General features: G+C 33.0%; 1 protein-coding gene across 1 annotated transcript in view; it reads right to left on the bottom strand.

Annotated features, from left to right (window-relative positions):
• The window catches only part of crtac1b (cartilage acidic protein 1b), a 50,659-nt gene that overhangs the window by 9,064 nt on the left and 20,219 nt on the right, over nucleotides 1-21,376 (bottom strand). The window contains exons 5-10 of the mRNA XM_056471104.1: nucleotides 20,632-20,788; nucleotides 14,826-14,960; nucleotides 13,218-13,363; nucleotides 5,667-5,803; nucleotides 2,415-2,497; nucleotides 539-639 (exon numbers count right to left, since the gene is read on the bottom strand). Coding sequence (XP_056327079.1) covers nucleotides 539-639; nucleotides 2,415-2,497; nucleotides 5,667-5,803; nucleotides 13,218-13,363; nucleotides 14,826-14,960; nucleotides 20,632-20,788 — 759 coding nt within the window. The remainder of the gene's footprint in view (nucleotides 1-538; nucleotides 640-2,414; nucleotides 2,498-5,666; nucleotides 5,804-13,217; nucleotides 13,364-14,825; nucleotides 14,961-20,631; nucleotides 20,789-21,376) is intronic.

Raw genomic sequence — 21,376 nt, 5'->3', positions numbered from 1 at the left:
CTAGAATGACTCTATGGACCAAACAGATCAGAAAAACACAAACTTAATATTTTAAAACAAGTCATAAATTCACTTTTCACTGAAAATTTTAAAAACTCAAACTGAATTTGCTCTCAGAACTCAGTTACTTCCAAGTAACAACCTCTAAACTTCAACTTATAAAACTACTTCAAACCTAGCCAAACACAGTCTGTTTTATTTGCAAGTGCTTACTTGATTAGACTAATAGCTAACAAAATATAAAAGGTAAAATTTTTTAACAACGTAACAACAAATACCAAGCCACAATATAAAGTAGCAAAACATTTATTTTGCACAGATAACGGGTAAATAAAATGAAACTGGAAGTTTCGGGTCACGTTTATTTAAGTTAACTTACAAATGGCCGCGCTCTTAAAGAAAAAAGAAGGTATATGTTTTGGGGGTTGGGGTGAAATAACTATGAAAATGGTGGAAATAAAAGATATGAAATAAAGTTAATAATCGAGCTTAACTCCCAAATTTAAGTGTCTGACTGGATTAAAACGCACATTCTCACCTGAGTGACTCGATACACAGAGATAGGTTGAGCTGCACTTTCGCCATGTGTGACCAGTAGATCCAGCAGTCCATCGCCATCAAAATCAGTCACAGCCGCTCCTAAAACACATATCTGCTCAGACACGGCTTGAAACACTCGGCATTAATACAAACATCTTTAACTTAAACCAGTTCTACATTAATACAGTGGCGTTCATATAATAATGATTAATCTGTTAGGCCTGATGATGACTGAACTCGATGATAAATGCCAGAAAATAGCAGCAAACCTGGATTTATATTGCCATCTAGTGACAGACATGAGGATTACCAGGAGATCAAGTAATGTATTTGAACCTGCATTTCCAGCATCATCAATTAATCTAGTCTTCAGTGTTGCGTGATATCCTTCGGAAATATGTCTAATATGCTGCTTAATAGCAGTTAATAGCCAAAGTAACAAATATTTATTTTAAAATTATCTAAATTGTCTAAACACGTTTTTCTCTACAAAAACAAAAAGGAAACTCCCACCTGAATTTTTGTCAGTGGGGGCTAGACAAAATCTGCAGATATATATATATATATATATATATATATATATATATATATATATATATATATATATATATATATATATATATATATATATATATATATATATATTTGTTTTCCCAACAGGATTTTCTACAACATCTGCAGATTTCTGCAGAATAATTTTGAGAGTAAAATATCTAACAACTAAATGCATAAAAAAACCTTTGTAACTTTGAAATTTGTATATACCTTTTACAGTGCAAATGCAATTAGAACTCCTCGTTTGTAAATCCTCATCTTAATTTCTAACCTATATATTCATGGTACTGGCTTTGTAAAAATGTGAGTATTGTCATCTCTTGTTTATATGTTTATGCTACATATGTGTGTGTGTGTGTGTGTGTGTGTGTGTGTGTGTGTGTGTGTGGTGTGTGTGTGTGTGTGTGTGTGTGTGTGTGTGTGTGTGTGTGTGTGTGTGTGTGTGTGTGTGTGTGTGTGTGTGTGTGTATATATACGCAAACCATCATTATTCAATAACTTACCTAATTACCCTAACCTGCCTACCTAAATGTCACTTTAAGCTGTATAGAAGTGTCTTGAAAAATATCTTGTAAAATATTATTTACTGTCATCATGGTGAAGATAAAAGAAATCAGTTGTTAGAAATGAGTTATTAAAACTATTATGTTTACAAATGTGTTGAAAAAATCTTCTATTAAACAAATAGGGGGGGGGATAAATAGGGGGCTAATAATTCAGGGGGGCTAATAATTCTGACTTCAACTGTATTTACGTAAGTAACTAATCAATGGCGGGATAAATATTCTGCAGATTCTTTGGGTGCAGATTCCATGTGGGCCTCTGTATAAGCAATTAATGTTAAACTACCTCAGTTGTCCTTACTGTGATAAACAGTTTCTTCAGTTTGACATGGTTCCTCGCCGTGTCCAAGTGGACTATAAGTATAAAGTGTTATGATCCATGACATAAAATGAGAAACTGCACTACACTGCTGACTCTTAAAGTCTGAGGAGAGTTTTTTTTTTTAATTACCTAAAGAATAAGTTGTGTTTTAGCACAGTGGATGACTGTGAGTGTGTGCTTATTTGGTCAAAAATGCACAGGGACGGATTACTGTTTACACGACAAATGGAATGTGGTCATATGCTGAATACATTAATAATGTCTTTATGATAACTTTCTGACAGAACATGCGCCTCAGACTTTTAACTTTGGGTCAAATTCAAGTTATTTTTAGGGGGAAATCTTAAACCCACCATGTGTAAAACTCAAAGAATTGCTTTACAAAATAAACCTTCCTAAATTCGGATGGAATGAAATGGCCAAACCCTTCATACCGGTTCCTCTTCCCTCTGGCTCTGCGGCCTCCCCGACGTTCAGCTCCTCAATCTGTGGATCTCCATGCTCTCTCCGAGAAACTCTGCCATGGTAAAGATTAATTACTTACTCAGTTTGCCTTTTGGCTTAAGAGAGCTCCACACAAAGGAACAGTCAAAGACAAATGTACCTTGTCAGCTGCATGTTATACAACATGTCTCAAAGGAGATATTCATTTACAGGCTCATGAAATCCCTGCAATATTGATTCAGTGAAAACATTTCTGGAGCTAGCAGTTCATACTTTGTGTTTTGATGACTAATAATGCTAACTAAGAGGTTTCTTTATACAAGAAGTTTAAAGCTTTGCTTTCTGAGAACTAAGGTCTGGGTTGTTTGGGCATGAGATTAGAAACAAATCTGAAACAATGTTCTGTTTAATGGCTCATCCAGTCTTCTAGTTAGAAAGTGATCGCAAAACGGGTGAGGTCGGATGTAGAAGGAATTTCCCATCAGGTAAAGTTGTGGTTGGACCAGGTTGTGTTTGTGGTCTGGCAGTGCGGTGTTCTGGCCTGTCGTGCTGCCTGGGCTTACCACCAAATCCCCAAAATAGAGAGACACTTTCCATAATTATTTCCTAACTTACAATGTAAATGTTAAAGAAATAACCTGGTTACATAATGATAATGCCATGCTTTGTGGGATCATTTTAATCAATTAGTCAAATGTATAGATACATGACAAATCATTATAGTAAAAACAATACATATCAGGGAGGTTTAAACAACAATATAATCTAGATATGAAAATTGATATGCATAGAAGATATAAGATTTGTAGATACAGATGCCCAGCATAAAGGGGCTACACCATTACATTACTATAATGTTTATGGGATGCTATGCAATGGGATATTTGTTTACATTAGATTAGTCACTACCTAAACTGGAACTGATTTAATAAAATAACTTCATGGTGCAAAACACCCCAATGAAAGTTATGGAAAAAAATATTAAAATGTTTTATAAAGAGAAAAAGAATCAAGAGAACAATAAAAATATACTTTAAAAATATGTATAGATTTTGATGAAAGTGCATTATCTCTCTATTCCTGTTACAGTGGGTGACCACACTCTTATTTTAATGAATGCAACAGTTTTATAAAACAGTTTGTTTAAATGTACTACAATAGATACCTATTTAACTGAGAATTGGAGTGTACTCATCACTTCTATGTATTCACACTATATGTATTTTTTATTTTATTATTTTTTATTTTTTTGCAGTAATCTTGTTTTTCTTTATTGGAACATAACATAAAACAGATGTTAAAAACAGATACATAAAAAATAGATACAACATACATAAAAACAGATGTTGTATTTCAATAACTTAAAATAAGTTTAATAAAATCAATATATCAAAATTAATAATTGATTTAGGTCTAAAAAAGTAAATAAACACACAAAACAAAATCACTACAGCTTAAATTAAAATTAAAATGCAAAAATAAAAGCTGTTAATACATTTTTAACCTGTGTATTGTTCAAATTGACTTCTTTTTTGTTATATTAGTGGCTGTTTTTGCACAATTGACTTCCATTATAACAACATTTTTTGGTTAGACTTTATTTTGATAGTACCTATTGCACATTTTGTTGACTAAAAGTTGCATTGTAACTAGATGTCAATTAATTCTCACTTGAGTATTAGTAGACTATCTACTTAATATCTGCTGATACAGCTCATTGACATTTAACTCACGATAAAAAACTTTGCAAGTACATGTCGATTTACACTAACCCTAACCCTAAACCTAACAGTCTACTTAATCTAATGAGAATTAGTTGGCATGTAGATGCAATGTAATTTAATTCAACAAAATAAAGGAACCATCAAAATAAAGTGATGCCCATTTTTTTACAAAGCTTTAACACCATATAATGTATCATTCTTTATTGATCTTGATTGATCAACAGCAGAAAATACAAATTGTACCTCTTCCCAACAGGGAAAGCCACGAACAAACAAGAATACATAGTAATATGGAGTCAAGGCTTTGCAATCAAAAATGTTGTTTTAATAGAAGTCAATAGAGTAAAAACAACCACTAACATAATAAGGTAGTAAAATTGCCCAGAGTGTGCACTACCTGACAAAAGTCTTGTCATTGATCTCAATTGTAAGAGCAACAAATAATAACTTGACTTCTACTTGATCAAGTGTCAGATTTTTCAGATGAATCATCTGTTGAATTGCATCCCAATCATCACAAATACTGTAGAAGACCTGTTGGAACACGCATGGACCCAAGATTCTCACAGAAATCAGTCAAGTTTGGTGAAAGAAAAATGAAGGGGTAACATTCAGTACAGGGGCATGCGAGAAATCTGCAGCAACATCAATAGCTTGGGGTATCAAAACATTTGTGCCCATTACATTACAAACCACAGGAGAGGGCAATATCTTAAGCAGGATAGCGCTCCTTCTCATACTTCAGCCTCCACATCAAAGTTCCTGAAAGCAAAGAAGGTCAAAGTGCTCAAGGATTGGCCAGCCCAGTCACCAGACATAAACATTATTGAGAATGTCTGGGGTAAAATGAAGGAGGAGGCATTGAAGATGAATCCAAAGAAACTTGATAAACTCTGGGAGTCCTGCAAGAACGCTTTCTTTGCCATTCCAGATGACTTTATTAATAAGATATTTAAGTCATTGCAGAGATGTATGGATGCAGTCCTTCAAGCTCACGAGCGTCATACACAATATTAATTCTTTTTCCACTGCAGCATGACTTTATATTCTATACTGTACATTATTTCTGTTTAGTGACAAGATTTTGTCTAAGAAAAGTCAGGCATTACTGTCCTAATTAAATCATTAAAAATCAAAACATGATCATATTTTATTTAGGTAAAATAAGCGTAATTTAGAGGCCTTTGCCTTTCATATATGCCACTTCTGATACCAACTGATCAACTAGAAGTCATGTTATTATTTGCTGCTCCTAAAACTTGGATAGGCGACAAGATTTTTGTCAGGTAGTGTATAGTTGAGGGTTTTTAAATTTCAAAGCATTTTCCCAAAATATGTTTAATAATAAGATTTGTCACCAAAAATCATTTCATTTGCCAAATTAAGACTCAAAATCACCCCAAAGTTGATGAAACACACACAAGGGTTAAACATACTAAACACTAGTACAGAGGTATTTTCAACAAATGGAGAATAATCTATGCATATCAGAATAGTGTTTTAGTACATATACTGTACCTGAAGAGTCTGTTGGCTGATGGTCCTCTGTAGGCAATGTTGTTGAAGAAAACCTCCAGTTCATTGTCATTATCAAAGTCAGCAGCGATAACCGTGCGAACAGGAGATGGCATGGAAAACTTCTGAGTGGCAATATCCTGGTGCAGAGAAAATATCAGCAAATATCCCAAATATATTAGCCAAACACCACAATGTTTACACAAAGACTGCCTTTTAAAGTATAACAGTATTTGTCTCTACAAACAGTATCACCAAGCTCCTAGAAAGTGTGCGTGTTTTTCTTTTTGTTGACAGTAGAGCATCTTTCTTTAAGATTTGGTGAGTCGGATGGGTGATATGAATGACATAAAGATCTGAGCTGCAAGTAAATCACAGTCTAAAAACTTCAGGGAGTGAAAGCAGAGAAAAGTAACTGCAATCGCCGCGCTTCAGTAGTGCAGCAACGAGTCATGGAAGAGTTATTGAGCACGCCGGCACTCTCTCAAGTATTAACCCCAATTTTAATTATAGGCCTCATAAAACCTGCAGGTGAAAGCCCATGAAGTGACCTTCTGCTGTCTGGTTGAAGGAGAGGTGATGGCCATCTCTGGACTGGACCCAGGAGATGAGGTATAAATGAGCGGAAGATAGATAGAAAGACAAATTTATAGAGAGAAAGATAAATAGCTGAACTTAAACAGATTCAGTTATGGCAGATTTCTAGTTCAGGACATCCTTGGAGTTAGACTGTATAAGGAGAATTTACAGTAAGTTCTTGCACAAGAATAATGTTGTGAGAGATGTGTGTTTAATTGTCTGTTTTAATGGAATTTACAGGTGTTTATGTTACTTTGGAGAGTTAAATTTGTGGTGAATATTATAACTGCAGTTGGTTCGAGGATATAGGCATGAAAAAAATAACGCTTCATTTAGTATAGTGAAATTAGCAAATGAAAGTTTGTTAATAGTTAGCATTTAACTATGAAGCTTAGAGTTACAGTAACATGGTGTTAAGGCAAGCAACTTCATCCATTCATTCATTTTCCTTCGGCTTAGTCCCTTATTTATCAGGGGTCGCCACAGCGGAATGAACCACCAACTATTCCGGCATATGTTTTATGCAGCGGATGCCCTTCCAGCCACAACCCAGTACTGGGAAACACCCATACACTCTCACATCTACACACGCACTCATACACTATGGCCAATTTAGTTTATTCAGTTCACCTAGAGCACATGTCTTTAGACTGGGGGAAACCGGAGCACCCAGAGGAAACCCACAAGAAAACGGGAAGAACATGCAAACTCCACACAGATTTGCCAACTGGCCCAGCCGGGACTCGAACCAGCGACCTTCTTGCTGTGAGGTGACAGTGCTAACCACTGAGCCACCGAGCTGCCAGGCAAGTAACTTGTTTTGATTAATTCATTTTTAGTACAAAATTACAAAAAAAAATTAATAATATTCTTCAGTTTTTTTTACTTATGGTCAGTTCACTTCATTTTAGTTTACTTAAATGTTTTGAAGTATTTTGTTTTCAAAACTGATTTTAGTATTCAGATTTTTTTTTATAAATAGATTAAACTGGATCAATACAACTCTAAAATGCTAGAATGTTCGGTAGAACAGCAGAAAGGACAATATAATAAATTACAGGTCTATAGAATGATAGATAGATAGATGGACGGACAGACGGACAGACGAACAGACAGACGGACAGACAGACAGACAGACAGATATCCCACGAAGACATAGTTCGAAGACAAATTTACTCACCAATTTTATGTCTAACACATGCACTTACACTGCTGTGCTTGTTCAGCCAAAGTTTAATTAACACATAGAATAACCGAGAATCTTAATCACAATGCAATTATACATGGCAAAGGTCACAGTACCCTATGCCGATGCACAAATCCTTCTGTAAGCTCTCCCTTGAGACATTAACCCAGCAATTGACCCCCATAAAACAGCCTCCTGCTGACATTTATCTCCGTGCTAAAGAAGCCAATCACTGCCACTAACACTGGGATCAAACTAAAGCCATGACTTACACACACAACGCTGACCCATCCATAACAGCAGTCCAGTCAAACACATCACCCGAGCGAAAGAGGCTCATACAGTAACTAACTATTGCTGGAAAATAATATAGACACTGACTGCATAACATCTGGTTCATTATAATGATTTTAGTTTAGCCTAATTAAACACTTAGTTCAATATTAGCAGAGCTCTTATTGGTCCCATAACACAAATGTTTCTCATGATGCAAAATCAACTTTTGGAAGCTGTTTGAACAGAACTGTGTGTAAGTATGTGTCCACTGTCATCTTGGAGAGATATAAACACAAGTCTCTTTTTTTTCATTTCTTGACATTAAAAAAGGGTCCAAATCCCTGTGATTTTTGATCCCCGCAACGTAACATAGAAGTGTAGTTGTCCCTGCCTACCGAATCAATCGACAGGAGCATATTAACATGTCCTGGTAGTAATGCACATGTCCACAGAACAGGATTTGCAAAGAAACTGGGATTAAAAGATCTGTTACAACTCTTAGTGAACAGCTGCACCTCAAAAATTTGTTTTACAAGTTTAAAGCATTTTTAAAACAGAACATGTTTGTGATATTCTGCATTATATAATAAATAATCTGACTGAAATGTATCTGCATCTCAGAGGTTTCATATATATATATATATATATATATATATATATATATATATATATATATATATATATATATATATATATATATATATATATATATATATATATATATATATATATATATATATATATAATATTATAATTATTATTATTATTATTATTATTATTATTATTATTATTATTATTATTATTATATTTTAAATTATGTTTAACAGAGCAAGGAAATTTTCACAGTATGTCTGATAATATTTTTTCTTCTGGAGAAAGTCTTATTTATTTCGATTAAAATAAAAGCAGTTTTAATTTTTTTCAAATCATTTTAAGGTCAAAATATTAGCCCCTTTAAGCTATATTTTTTCCTAATATTCTAGAGAACAAACCATCGTTATACAATAACTTGCCTAATTATCCTATCCTGCCTAGTTAACCTAGCTAAGCATTTAAATGTCACTTTAAGCTGTATAGAAGTGTCTTGAAAAATATCTAGTCAAATATTATTTACGGTCATCATGACAAAAATGAAATAAATCAGTTATTAGAAATTAGTTATTAAAATGTTGAAAATGTGTTGGAAAAAAAAATCTTCTCTCCGTTAAACAAATTTGGGGAAAAAATAAACAGGGGGACTTTCAACTGTATATAATAATATAATCAAAATATAATCTAACAAATGTCTCATTTAGAGCTTTGTGCTTTAGGGCATTTATCGCAAAATTCTTAGATTTGCCGAAATGAAGTCAGCATTACATGCTTTTGTCATTTTATAAAAATTTAATGCAACATTTCTGAAAAGTATAAATCTGTCCCGGGACCACTAATAAGAGTTATTATGGGTTTATTAAGTTTATACCTCAGTAAATAAATAATGAAAATGAAAAGTTATTTCCAAAAAAAAAAAGATTGGTCTCAAAGCACAAATGTTTGTCTTTTAAGAACAATAAGATTAAATATACTTATAATCATCATGCATCTCAGAGGTTTATCTTTTAAACATATAATCTCACAAATGTCGAGAGCTTCAGAAGAGATTGCTAAATTCTAAGGTTTGCCAGAATAAAGTCAGCATTAAATCCTTTTGTCATTTTATGTACATATAATGCATATTTTCTGTAAAGTATAAATATGTCCTAGGACCACAAAACCAGCCATACGTGTTATTTTGGGTTTATTTACTGATCAGAAAATAAATAATGAAAAATTAAAAGTTATTTCCAAAAAAATCCTCCTGCTTCCAAACTTTTTAAGAGTAATGTATGCAAAAAAGGCATTTATCACAGAGTCTTTTCTCCAAGCTATCATCAGATTATAAAATCCTCTGGAAAATAAGGTTCTTGATCTTACTGGGACTAATTACAGCTTTACCAGCTGAAATGAAGGCCAGGTCCCTGTGCAAACAATAGAATAATGATTAGAGAGTAATTGAATACTCTAATTAGACGGCCGATATTATTATTTTATCCTCTTCCATCTTCTGTCGGAAGGATTTAATTATACAGCTCAGAATGTAAGGATCACATTTTATTCTGCATAACAAAGACAGAAAAAATGAAGCCTATCATTCGCATAATGAAAGCAAAACTAGATTTGCATTTCCTGAAGGTAATACTAGCACTTGCAAGGCAACTGAAGGCAATATTTTTGAAATTCTCTTACACACAGTTAAATCTATAACCTTTCAAATGATATGTATATATTTTTTCACGAGATGCAGTTTGGTAACACTTTATTTTAGGACATCCTTGTTAAATGTTCCATGTACTTACTTAAGTAATTACAAATAATTATGCATAATTACATGCATTAAAACGTAAACCCAACCCATATTCTAATACTAACCGTACAGTAAGTGCATGTATTATAATTATTATTACTCAGTAGTTAAATAAATACACTGCAACAAGGACACCTTAAAATAAAGTGTAACCAACATGCCTTACTATTAACACTATTACTATGACTTTTGCTAAAAAAAAAACACAATATTACAGCTTAGCTTATTTAGTAAGCTAAGTTTAAGCATGGGATAGAACAAGGAGGTGTTAATCATGATCATGCAGAATAAGTAAATAATATGCTTTATAAGTTCTAATAAACTGTCAATGTGTAAGCAATTTAGAATTGATACTAAAGTGTTACCAGAAATGTACTGTATACAGGTTTGGAACAACTTGAGGTGAATAAATGGTAAAAAGATTTCAATTTTGGAAGTAAACTATACAAAAATGTATTGCTTGGATAAGATAATTTTAGGCATGGAATATGATTAGGAGGTGTTAATCGTGATCATGCAAAAAAGCAAATAACATGTTTATACTGTAAGTTCTAATAAACAGCAAACATGCAAGCTAGTTAGAATTGATAACTAAAGTGTTACCAGAAATGTACTGTATACAGGTTTGGAAAAACTTGAGGTGAATAAATGGTAGGAACATTTTAATTTTGGGAGTAAACTATACCAAAGTTTATAGTTTTGTCCATATAGACTTGTGTATATGGTACAGATTAAAGTTACATTTTGTGCAGTTTTGTTACTTTAAAACATTAGTTCACCCAAAAATTAAAATTCAGTCATTAATTACTCACCCTAAAAATTTTCCGAGATCTTTGTTTATCTTCTGAATACAAATTAAGTGGTTTTAGATAAAATCCAAGAGCTCTCTGGCCCTCCATAGATAGCAATGGTCATTGCTATAAATATTCCTCTACTGTGCAATGATCATGTGCAATACCTTCTCACACGCACTTGTACACAGCACCTTAAAACAATTTACAATGCAACACTTTCTCATCCGCATTTGTACATAGCACCTTATAACCTGTATATTTATAACAAATCTGTACATACAATTCATCAACTGCATCTCTGTTTGAGGTTTATCATCTTTTTTTTTCTTCATATTTATTTCGTGTTGTCACTTGTCACTTTATGTACACTGGAAGCTTCTGTAGCCAAAACAAATTCCTTGCGTGTGAAACACACTTGGCAATAAAACTGATTCTGATCTACTTAAATTTGTAAAAAATTATTAAGTTAACAATCAATTTGTGTTGGGAAAACATGAAGAAATTGTGTGGAACCTGGCATTTTTACAGTGTATACACATTTTTTTGACAAAAAGTCATAACAACAAATCTTTTTATGATATTCTACCTCATTTTGATCAGTTAATCGGGTCTCAACTAAAAATATTTACTTATACAAAGTTTAACTTAACATTTTTAGTCATATTTGACTGATGTTGAGTTAAGATGACTAGAAAAGTTTATTTGATTTAACTAAATGCAGCAAAATTTTTACAGTGTAGACAAGAAAACATATGAACAAACTTTGTACCCTTTCATCCATGTAAAAATTAACGCATTGTGAATCAAACATGCTAATTATTTTGATGTCAAAACATTGACGTCCATTTGACATCCACACATTGATGCCCTTTAGAGCACTAAACAACAACAAAGTATTATAATACATGAAAAGTTTTATTAATATGAAAGCTTCAAAAAAATTGCCAACATTGGTCCTGTAATTTATTTTTGGTGTGTTTTTTTCCGGTGTCAGATGTCAAATTGATGTCATTTCGACCTCTAGATATTCATCTGACATGTCATTTTCACATCAAAGTGGCCAAGTCTGTCTAATCTGTTTATTTGGTGACTAGTCTAGTTTTGGGCTACTCTTAGACATTTATTAGATTTTCACTGACAGCCCAAATTTACCCAAGCTGTCTATGTTTAGATAGCCATCTATTAAACATTACATTGCTAAGTGAGTATGTTATTGTAGTGCAAGAATCATGGGTTTGATCTTAGGGAACACACGATGGGGAACACATGATGGGAACACATGATTTCAGTTATTTCAAATTATTTCATTTTCTGCAAGAACATTGTGAACTTTCATAAAGATCTGTTTGGTCGTTAACTTTAAATGCATCATTATGCAAACACACAAGGAAATGTATCTGCATGGAAGACTTACAAATGACAGATTAACATGCTACTTCATCTCCAATAAGGTAGGAAATTAAATATAAATCAAATAAATGTGCAGGATGTTCATTTGGACAAGATGTTAAACAGTGACAGAACGTTTGTACCTACTTGACTGAACAATCTGTTAAAGACGCAATTATGTTGACACAGCTTGCCTGCCCCTCAGTTAAACACTCATTTGAAGGCTAAATTATTAGCCATTCTGTGAAATTTGAATCATTTTTTCAAATGTCTTCAAGTGATAGTTAACTGAGTAAAGACATTTTCACAGTATTTACTATGTTATTATTTTTTTCTGTGGAAAGTCCTCTTTTTAGTTTGGTTATGTTTTTTAAATAATTTATATTTAATTAAGGTCAATACAATTGGCCGGCTAAAGAACAAACTACTGTTGTCCAAGGACTCGCCTAATTAACTTAGTTAAGCCTATAAATTGCACTTCAAGCTGAATACTAGCATCTTGCAAAAATAACTAGTATTATGTACATTCATCATGGCAAAGACAATCACTGTTTGCTTTTAACATAGTGTAGTATGTTTAACAATGTGCTAAAATATTCTCATTTAAAAAGCACTTGGAAAATAAATAAAATTTCCCTGTAGGTCTAATAAGATTCCCTTTAACTGTGTATGAGTTTCCCCCCAATGTGTAAAGCACTTTGAGTCTCCAGAAAAGCGCTATATAAATGTACGGAATAATCATTATTGTGTAATTGTTAATAAAATGGTAAACGTTTAGGGTATAGTATTAATAGGCAGACTGGGATGCAAAATTAGAACGATTTTCAGATCTGTATCCTTATCCTTGCAGTTATCAGCTTTGGTGTAAATGGGCCTTTCATATACTACATTACAGCTAAAAAAAATAATAAAAATTGTTTTTTTTTTTAAATAAATAAAATCTGCACCTTAAACCTTTTTTTGCGATTGTTGCTGAGCTGCAGAAACAGACGATGTGGCCCGTTCCAGTTTCCATACACAATGTCTGTCTTCCCATCCCGGTTAAAATCTGCTAATGCCACTCCACGGCCATGCTGCATCGGGTCATCCACTCCTGCAACAACAACACACACAGAACATATTTAATTCCATGTTTGTTGTAACAATTTAAAGGGATAATTCACCCAAAAATGAAAATTCCTTCATCATAACCTTCATCCATGTTAATTATTTGTTCATGTTAACTAATGCATTAATGAACATAACTATGTTTGTAAGTTTACATTGAAAAAGATTTAGTATTGCTGAATAAATGAGTTGTTCATTGTCAGGTCAAGTTATCTAATTCATTAACAAATCCATTAGTGTATGTGTAACTAATTAAGCTTCTAATGTTAAAACATTAGAATACGAGTCAGTTAACATTAACAAAGATTATGTCATGCTGAATGAAGTCATTAATAGAAGTTTAGTTAAAGAAGTTAATTTGCTATATGTTTTTTTTTTCTCTGCCATACATACTGCAATTGAAATACAATTTAGCTTTGTCGGAATGGGGTGGGTGTTCTTTGATTGGTATTTGGTTACTAATACAGTGTATCACATTTTTCTGAAACAATAAAAGTTTATAAAAAAAAAAAAGAAAAATAGAAATATAAATACAATTTAACCAGATGCTCCAGCCCAGGGGTCACCAATCTCGGTCCTGGAGGGCCGGTGTCCCTGCAGGGTTTAGCTCCAACTTGCCTCAACACACCTGGCTGGGTGTTTCAAGTATACCTAGTAATACCTTGATTAGCTCGTTCAGGTGTGTTTGATTAGGGTTGGAGTTAAAATCTGCAGGACACCGGCCCTCCAGGAACAAGTTTGGTGACCCCTGCTCTAGCCTATTTAAGCTGTATTTGGAAAGTCATTGATTTAGATTGATTGGGATGATTTTGTAGGAGAGTAAAATATAAATATATTTTATGTAATTTAAAATATACATATCATAAATAAACACAATAGAGTAAATGTTCAAGTGAAACAGTGCTTTATGGTTTTCTGAGGTGAGTCTAATGGTATTTGGGTACAGAAATTTATCCTGATCATATAAATTATTCAATAAAATTAATCTTTATTAAACTTCGTTATGTGCTATTAAATGCTTTAAAGTCTCTTTACAGTCCCCTTAAAAACTTTAAAAACACAGACATGCAAACTTTCACTTAAAATTCTGCAGTGTCTCCACAAATCTCGAGTTCTGACCTGTGGTTTCTACTCAAATATACTATAATCCCAACTCAACATTGCATATCTTGCAATGTGACTACTGCAGACAGACACATTGCAATATTAATGCTGAAAAGATATTGTGCAGAATAACCCAGCATTAGACTACATAGAAGTCAATGGTTACAGGTTCCCAAAATTTCCAAATTTCTTATTCATGTTTATCACAACAAATAAAAAACTCAGACAAGTCTAAAACCAGGCAAAGTAAATGATGGCAGAACTTTCATTTCTGGATGAACTACATCTTTAATCTTTTTAAACTAAATCACTCAAGATAAGGTAAACCGACAGCTCTTGCTCACCCACTTGCGCCGCCACATCAGTAAACGTCCCGTCTCCATTGTTGCGAAACAAGAAGTTAGGACTGTACTCGTTGTCGCAGAAGATATCGGGCAAGGTCTGACTGAGGATCGGGCCGACCACGACCCCCCGTCCCCCTTTAACACAAGCAGAGATGGCCATCATCACCAAACGCAGCACAGAAATCGTTAGAGGCTTTCCAGCTCATTTCCCAGCAGCGGCTCTCTGCTGCTTTTGCTGACACAGACTCCGGCTGCCCATAATCACATTACAGGGAGTGTGAACATGTGCATTTAACCAGCTTTCTTCAACACATCTTGCCCAGACAATCACTATTCTGCAGCTTTGACCTCTAGTTGAATTACAGCAGCAAGTCCTTTTTATTTGTATTGCACTTTTCACAATGCACAGTGTTTCGAAGGGCTTTAAAGAAAACAGTGGCTTGAGGTCTAAAAGATTTATGTGGCATGGTATTTAAATGCTTGTTTTCTTATCCTTTTGAATGCTATTTAAGCAGAATTGTGGTAGGGAGAGCAACTATTAGACTTGAAATATGTATTTATTTATTTAGAATACTCACTCGCTTGGCTTAGTCCCTGATTTATCATGGGTCGCCAGAGTGGAATGAACTGACAATTACTCTGGCATATGTTTTTATGCAGAGGATGCCCTTTCAGCTGTATTATTAAGAATACATTTTTATTGAATTATCATAATTTTTTATTGTTATACACAGTAAGGATTCATAATGTTATGAATTAAGTATTAATGTTATGAACTAAAATAAAACATTGGGGAGGGAAAATATGCCTTATTTGTCATTTAGATGGTATTGAGATGGTATGTGGATAATCAAAACCTTTGAAATGTGAATAAAATAAAATATATTATTGTAAAATATAGATAAAATATATATTATAAAATCAAATAAATACATGTGTAAACTATGATGTACAGGTGTGAATAAAATATAGTTAAATAAAATTGTATTAAATTGAATGCATAAATAAAATAATTAAATTTTATTAAATATTGTAATTCTAAAGACAATAGAAGTTTTGGTAATATGTCAATAAAATAAAATAAAATAAAATAAAATAAAATAAAATAAAATAAAATAAAATAAAATAAAATAAAATAAAATAAAATAAAATAAAATAAAATAAAATAAAATAAAATAAAATAAAATAAAATATGTATAGTTGCTAAAGACGTAAATGGGTTGTTGATAAAAAACTGATTGATTAATCACACGTCTGCCAAAAAATTAACCTGTTTCAATTGCATGTGAACACTGAGAAAGGTCCAGCATGATTGAATTTGTAACATGCACTGAGCTATTTATTGCACTGTCCAAATAAAATAAAATGTGGATAATGTAAATAAAACATATGAAATGTGAATAAAATTAAATGCTTGTATAATATAAAGAAAATAAATATAATAAATTACAATTAAACAAAATGTTATTAAATTGAATGCATTAATAAAATAAAATTAAATAAAATATTGTGATTCTAAAGACAATAAAAGTTTTGGTAAAATGTGAATAAAATAAAATATGTATAGTTGATAAAGACGTAAATGGTCCGTTGCTAAATAACTGACTGATTAATCACACGTCTGCCAAAAAATTTACCTGTTTCAATTGCATGTGAACACTGAGGAAGGTCCAGCATGATTGAATTTGTAACACGCACTGAGCAATTTATTGCACTTTGTCCATTTATCCATTTTCTTTTCGACCTAGTCCCTTTATTAATCTGGGGTGGCCACAGCAGAATGAACCGCAAATTTAAAAATTTCAAGTAAACCTTTTTTTTTTTGCAAGATATCCTTTATTTGGAAACATGATTACTAATGCATTTTATGAGCTTCTTTTTGCCTTCTGATGGATTATATTACTATTATAAACAAAATAAAATATTGCAATTCTAAAGACGCTGACTAAAATAAAATAAAAAAGAATGAGTGATTGTAATTGAGATGGTATGTGGATAAATATAAACAAAACATGTGAAATGTGAATAAAATAAAATGCTTGCATAATATAAATAAAATAAATATAATAAAATAAATAAACATGTAAAATATGATACAGGAAATGTGTGAATAAAATAAAATAAAATTAATTGTATTAAATTGAATGCAGGGCGACGCATTGGCGCAGTAGATAGGACTGTCGCCTCATGGCAAGAAGGTCGCTGGTTTGAGCCTCGGCTGGGTCAGTTGGCGTTTCTGTGTGGATGTTCTTCCTGCATCCGTGTGGGTTTCCTCCGGGTGCTCTGGTTTCCCCCTCTGTCCAAAGACATGCAGTACAGGTGAATTGGGTAGGCTAAATTGTCCGTAGTGTATGAGTGTGTGAATAAGTGTGTATGTGTTTCCCAGTAATGTGTTGCAGCTGGAAGGGTATCCGCTGCATAAAACAAATGCTAGATAAGTTGATAAGATAAGATAAGTTTACATTCCGCTGTGGTGACCCCAGATTAATAAAGGGACTAAGCCAAATAATAAAATAAAATAAAATAAAATAAAATAAAATAAAATAAAATAAAATAAAATAAAATAAAATAAAATAAAATAAAATAAAATAAAATAAAATAAAATAAAATAAAATAAAATAAAATAAAATAAAAAGCAATTCATAATATAAACAAAATTATTATGGTTGAAGGCATTTTCAAACAAGTGATAATACGAATTGGCAGAGGTTGTGACAGAACCCGCTGAACTGAGACGAGAACATCACAAAAACGTCATTTAGTTGCTAGAGTGACATTTCCCTTATGAGACTGTCATGCCTCCCGAAATCGCTCTGAACGCTGGTCCAAAACCCTGCTCTCCTCATAGTGATTAATGGAACGGCTGCTTCATTGAGTAAGTCAGCGTTGAAATACGGCTCGCTTGTCCTTGTGCCTTCACATGACTTTCAGAGCAGTAAACAGCTGAGTGCGCCAAAACCTCCATCTCTTTATTCAGCGCTGCCTTCCAGAGCCCTGTTCTCTCTATTACTGGCTGCTTTAGCTGATAAACACTGTCTATAACTCAGTGATTCAATGCTGATATGAGCACTGAGCTTTACTGTAAATCAGCCACAAGGCAAAAAAAAAATAAAAATGCTTGATCCTACAGCTCACGGCCGCTAGAGTGCTGCATGTGTAATATATTCAGCAGTGGTTAAGTTAACCAAAAATCTCCATCCATGAGTGCTTTTTTTTTTAAACAGTGATGGAGAAATCTAAATGTTGTACATAATTTTGGTAGATTATGCCAATCAGTGGTTTTAGTAATGTTCTTTTAGCAAATATACTGTAGGTTTGGTAAATATAATATAATATAATGTAATGTAATGTAATGTAATGTAATGTAATGTAATATAATATAAAATAATATAATATAAAATAAAAAAATATAATATAATATAATATAATATAATGAGTAACTCCGTGACTCAGTGGTTAGCACTGTCGCCTCACAGCAAGAAGGTCGCTGGTTCAAGTCCCATCTGGATAAACTAAATTGGCCATAGTGTGCTTTTTTGCTTTTTTTAAACAGTGATGGAGAAATCTGAATGTTGTACACAATTTTGGCAGATTATGCCAATCAGTGGTTTTAGTAATGTTCTTTTGGCAAATATTCTCTAGTTTTCGTTAATATAATATATTATAATATAATATATTATAATATAATATAATATAATATATTATAATATAATATATTATAATATAATAAATAACTCCGTGACTCATTGGTTAGCATTGTCGCCACACAGCAAGAAGGTAGCTGGTTCAAGTCCCAGCTGCATAAACTTAATTGGCCATAGTGTATGTGTGTGAATGAGTGTGTATGGATGTTTCCCAGTACTGGGTTGCAGCTGAAAGGGCATCCGCTGTGTAAACATATGCTGGATAAATTTGTAAACATAATGTAAAAAAAAAAAAAAATGAAAAACGTGAATAAAATAAAATGCTTGTTTAATATAAATAAAATTAATTTAATGAAATACCATTAAACAAAACGTGATAAAATTTAATGCATTAATATTTTAAAATAAAAAAATACAAATAAATTACAAATAAATATTTTTTTTTTTTATTCTAAAGACAATGAAAGTTTTGTGTAAAAGGTCATGTGAATAAAATAAAATAAAATAAAATGAAATAAAATAAAATAAAATAAAATAAAATAAAATAAAATAAAATGACTTTTTTTGGAAGATTACAAAATTGCCCGAAACTTTTCTGTCTGGCTTTAGGGTCTTGCATAGTACAGAACTGGCTTTATTGAAAGTTTTTAACAACATTTTATTAGCTACTGTGTTCACATGGGTTTCCTCCGGGTTCTGCGGTTTCAGTCCAAAGACACGCGCTATAGGTGAATTGAATAAGCTGAATTGACTGTAGTGTATGAGTGTGAATGTAAGAGTGTATTGGTGTTTTCTGGTGTTCGGTTGTGGATGGAAGGGCATCCGGCTGCATAGAACATATGCTGGATAAGTTGGCGGTTCATTCCACTGAATTTGAAATTTACAGCAGTATCAGGCACATTTTTACAGCCATGTGAAGTATATTCAATGCAACCTCTCTGCAATTCGTAACTTTTTGATTTAACTAGTGGCTAATTCATATGAATTTTTACCATCTCCTCTGTACATTTTAGTGCGATCCCTCATCCCACAATGAGGATTGTGTTTAGGCGTGGGGTTTGAATTTATAATCCTGTGAATTTGTACAAATTAGACATTTTCTGGCAATACGTCTAGTTAGGTTTCCTTGTGAGATTTGGCAGGACATCATAATCTGGCACCCATGGCATCATACTCTGCATCAATTTCAGGTTAGGACAACATTCGCGCTTTTGTGTTTTGTTTTTGCAATTTTTTGCTATGCCTTTCTTATGTTGATCATGCTGCAATATCAAATTTGCTATAAAAATGTGTCCCTGAGGTTCTGGTGAGGCCACAGATTTTTTTTCTTTAAACAGTTTAATAAAATGTTTTGATTGTACAGACAAAAATAAGATATCATTCGATCATGTATAGTTTTTGCTTTTCATTCATTCATTCATTTTCCTTCAGCTTAGTCCCTTATTTATCAGGAGTTGCCACAGTGAAATGAACCGTCAATTATTCCAGGACGCAGCGCATGCCCTTCCAGCTGCAACCCAGTACTGGGAAACATCCACATTCATTCACAAACATACACTATGGACAATTTAGTTTATTCATTTTACCTATAGCACATGTATTTGGACTGTGGGGGAAACTGGAGCATCCGGAGGAAACCCACACCAACATGGGGAGAATATGCAAACTCCACACAGACATTCCAACTAGCCAAGCTGGGACGCGAACCAGCGTCCTACTTGCTGTGAGGTGACATTGCCAACCAGTGAGCCACCGTGACCCCCTATAATACTAAAATAAAATAATTATTGGTATCAAGCACACTTTTACAGTACCCATGTGAAATATGTTCAACACAAGCTTTTGATTTTGTGGCTAATTCTGGTTCTAATCTTCTTTGTACATTTTGGTGCGATTTGCTCATCCCACAATGAAGATTAAGTTGAGTGGTGGGGTTTGAATTTGAAATCGTACGTATTTGTACGAATTAGCCATATTTCTCCTTGTGAGATCATGCAGGAAATATGACATCCCATGACATCATACATCAAGGTCACAGATTTTCTCTTCAAACAGCATAAAACACTATATAAAATATTACTAAATCATATATTATTATTTCACCGACATCATTGTATGTTTAGACACACACTTGAGTATTTGCAAAATAAGTGAACACACACCTGTGAACTTGTTGACTCCGGCCTGCTCAGCCACATTGGACAGTGCAACGATTCCCTTCGAGGGGTCACTTGAACTTTCATCCATTTCAATCAGAGCATGTGGACCTACTGTCCCGCTGGCATAGTTGGCGATGTAGATGGAGTAACGTCCTGTTCCCTAAAAAAAAAAAAACATAAAATAACCAACAAAATTTGTATGTATACTATATAGGGAAAACAAATAATCACATATAATCACAATATTCATATTAAGAGTGGTTTGGATATCAGTAGTTTAGTAACAGAATTTAAACGGGATCTATTATGTAAAAATCACTCTTATATGAGGTTTAAACACAGTTGTGTGGAAACAGTCTGTGAATACATTCAGCTTCTAATGATAAAAATGTATTCATTATATTATTTTGTAATCACACTTGATAAAAAACAGTCTACAGAAATGCTTTGATTGACATTCTCCCTTTGTACATGCCCCGCCCATTAGTGATGATCTCTCTCATTAGCATAGGACTTTAGTCTTGTTTTTAAATTGGCCACTATGCCGACACATGGGCATTTGTAGCTCCGCCCTCTTTTGAAAAGAGCACAATCTCATTTGAATTTAAAGTGACAGTCACCAAAATGGCACAATTTGGATCAAAGCCAGCTTCAAAGAGTTATAAAACATTATTAGTGGGTTATTTTGAGCTGAAACGTCACATACACACTCTAGGAACATCAGAGACTTATTTTACATCTTGTAAAA

The sequence above is a fragment of the Danio aesculapii genome, chromosome 13 (genome assembly GCF_903798145.1).
Source record: "Danio aesculapii chromosome 13, fDanAes4.1, whole genome shotgun sequence".
Lineage (NCBI taxonomy): Eukaryota > Metazoa > Chordata > Actinopteri > Cypriniformes > Danionidae > Danio > Danio aesculapii.
The sequence above is the reverse complement of the archived record's forward strand: the minus strand, read 5'-3'. Positions and strand labels throughout refer to the sequence as shown.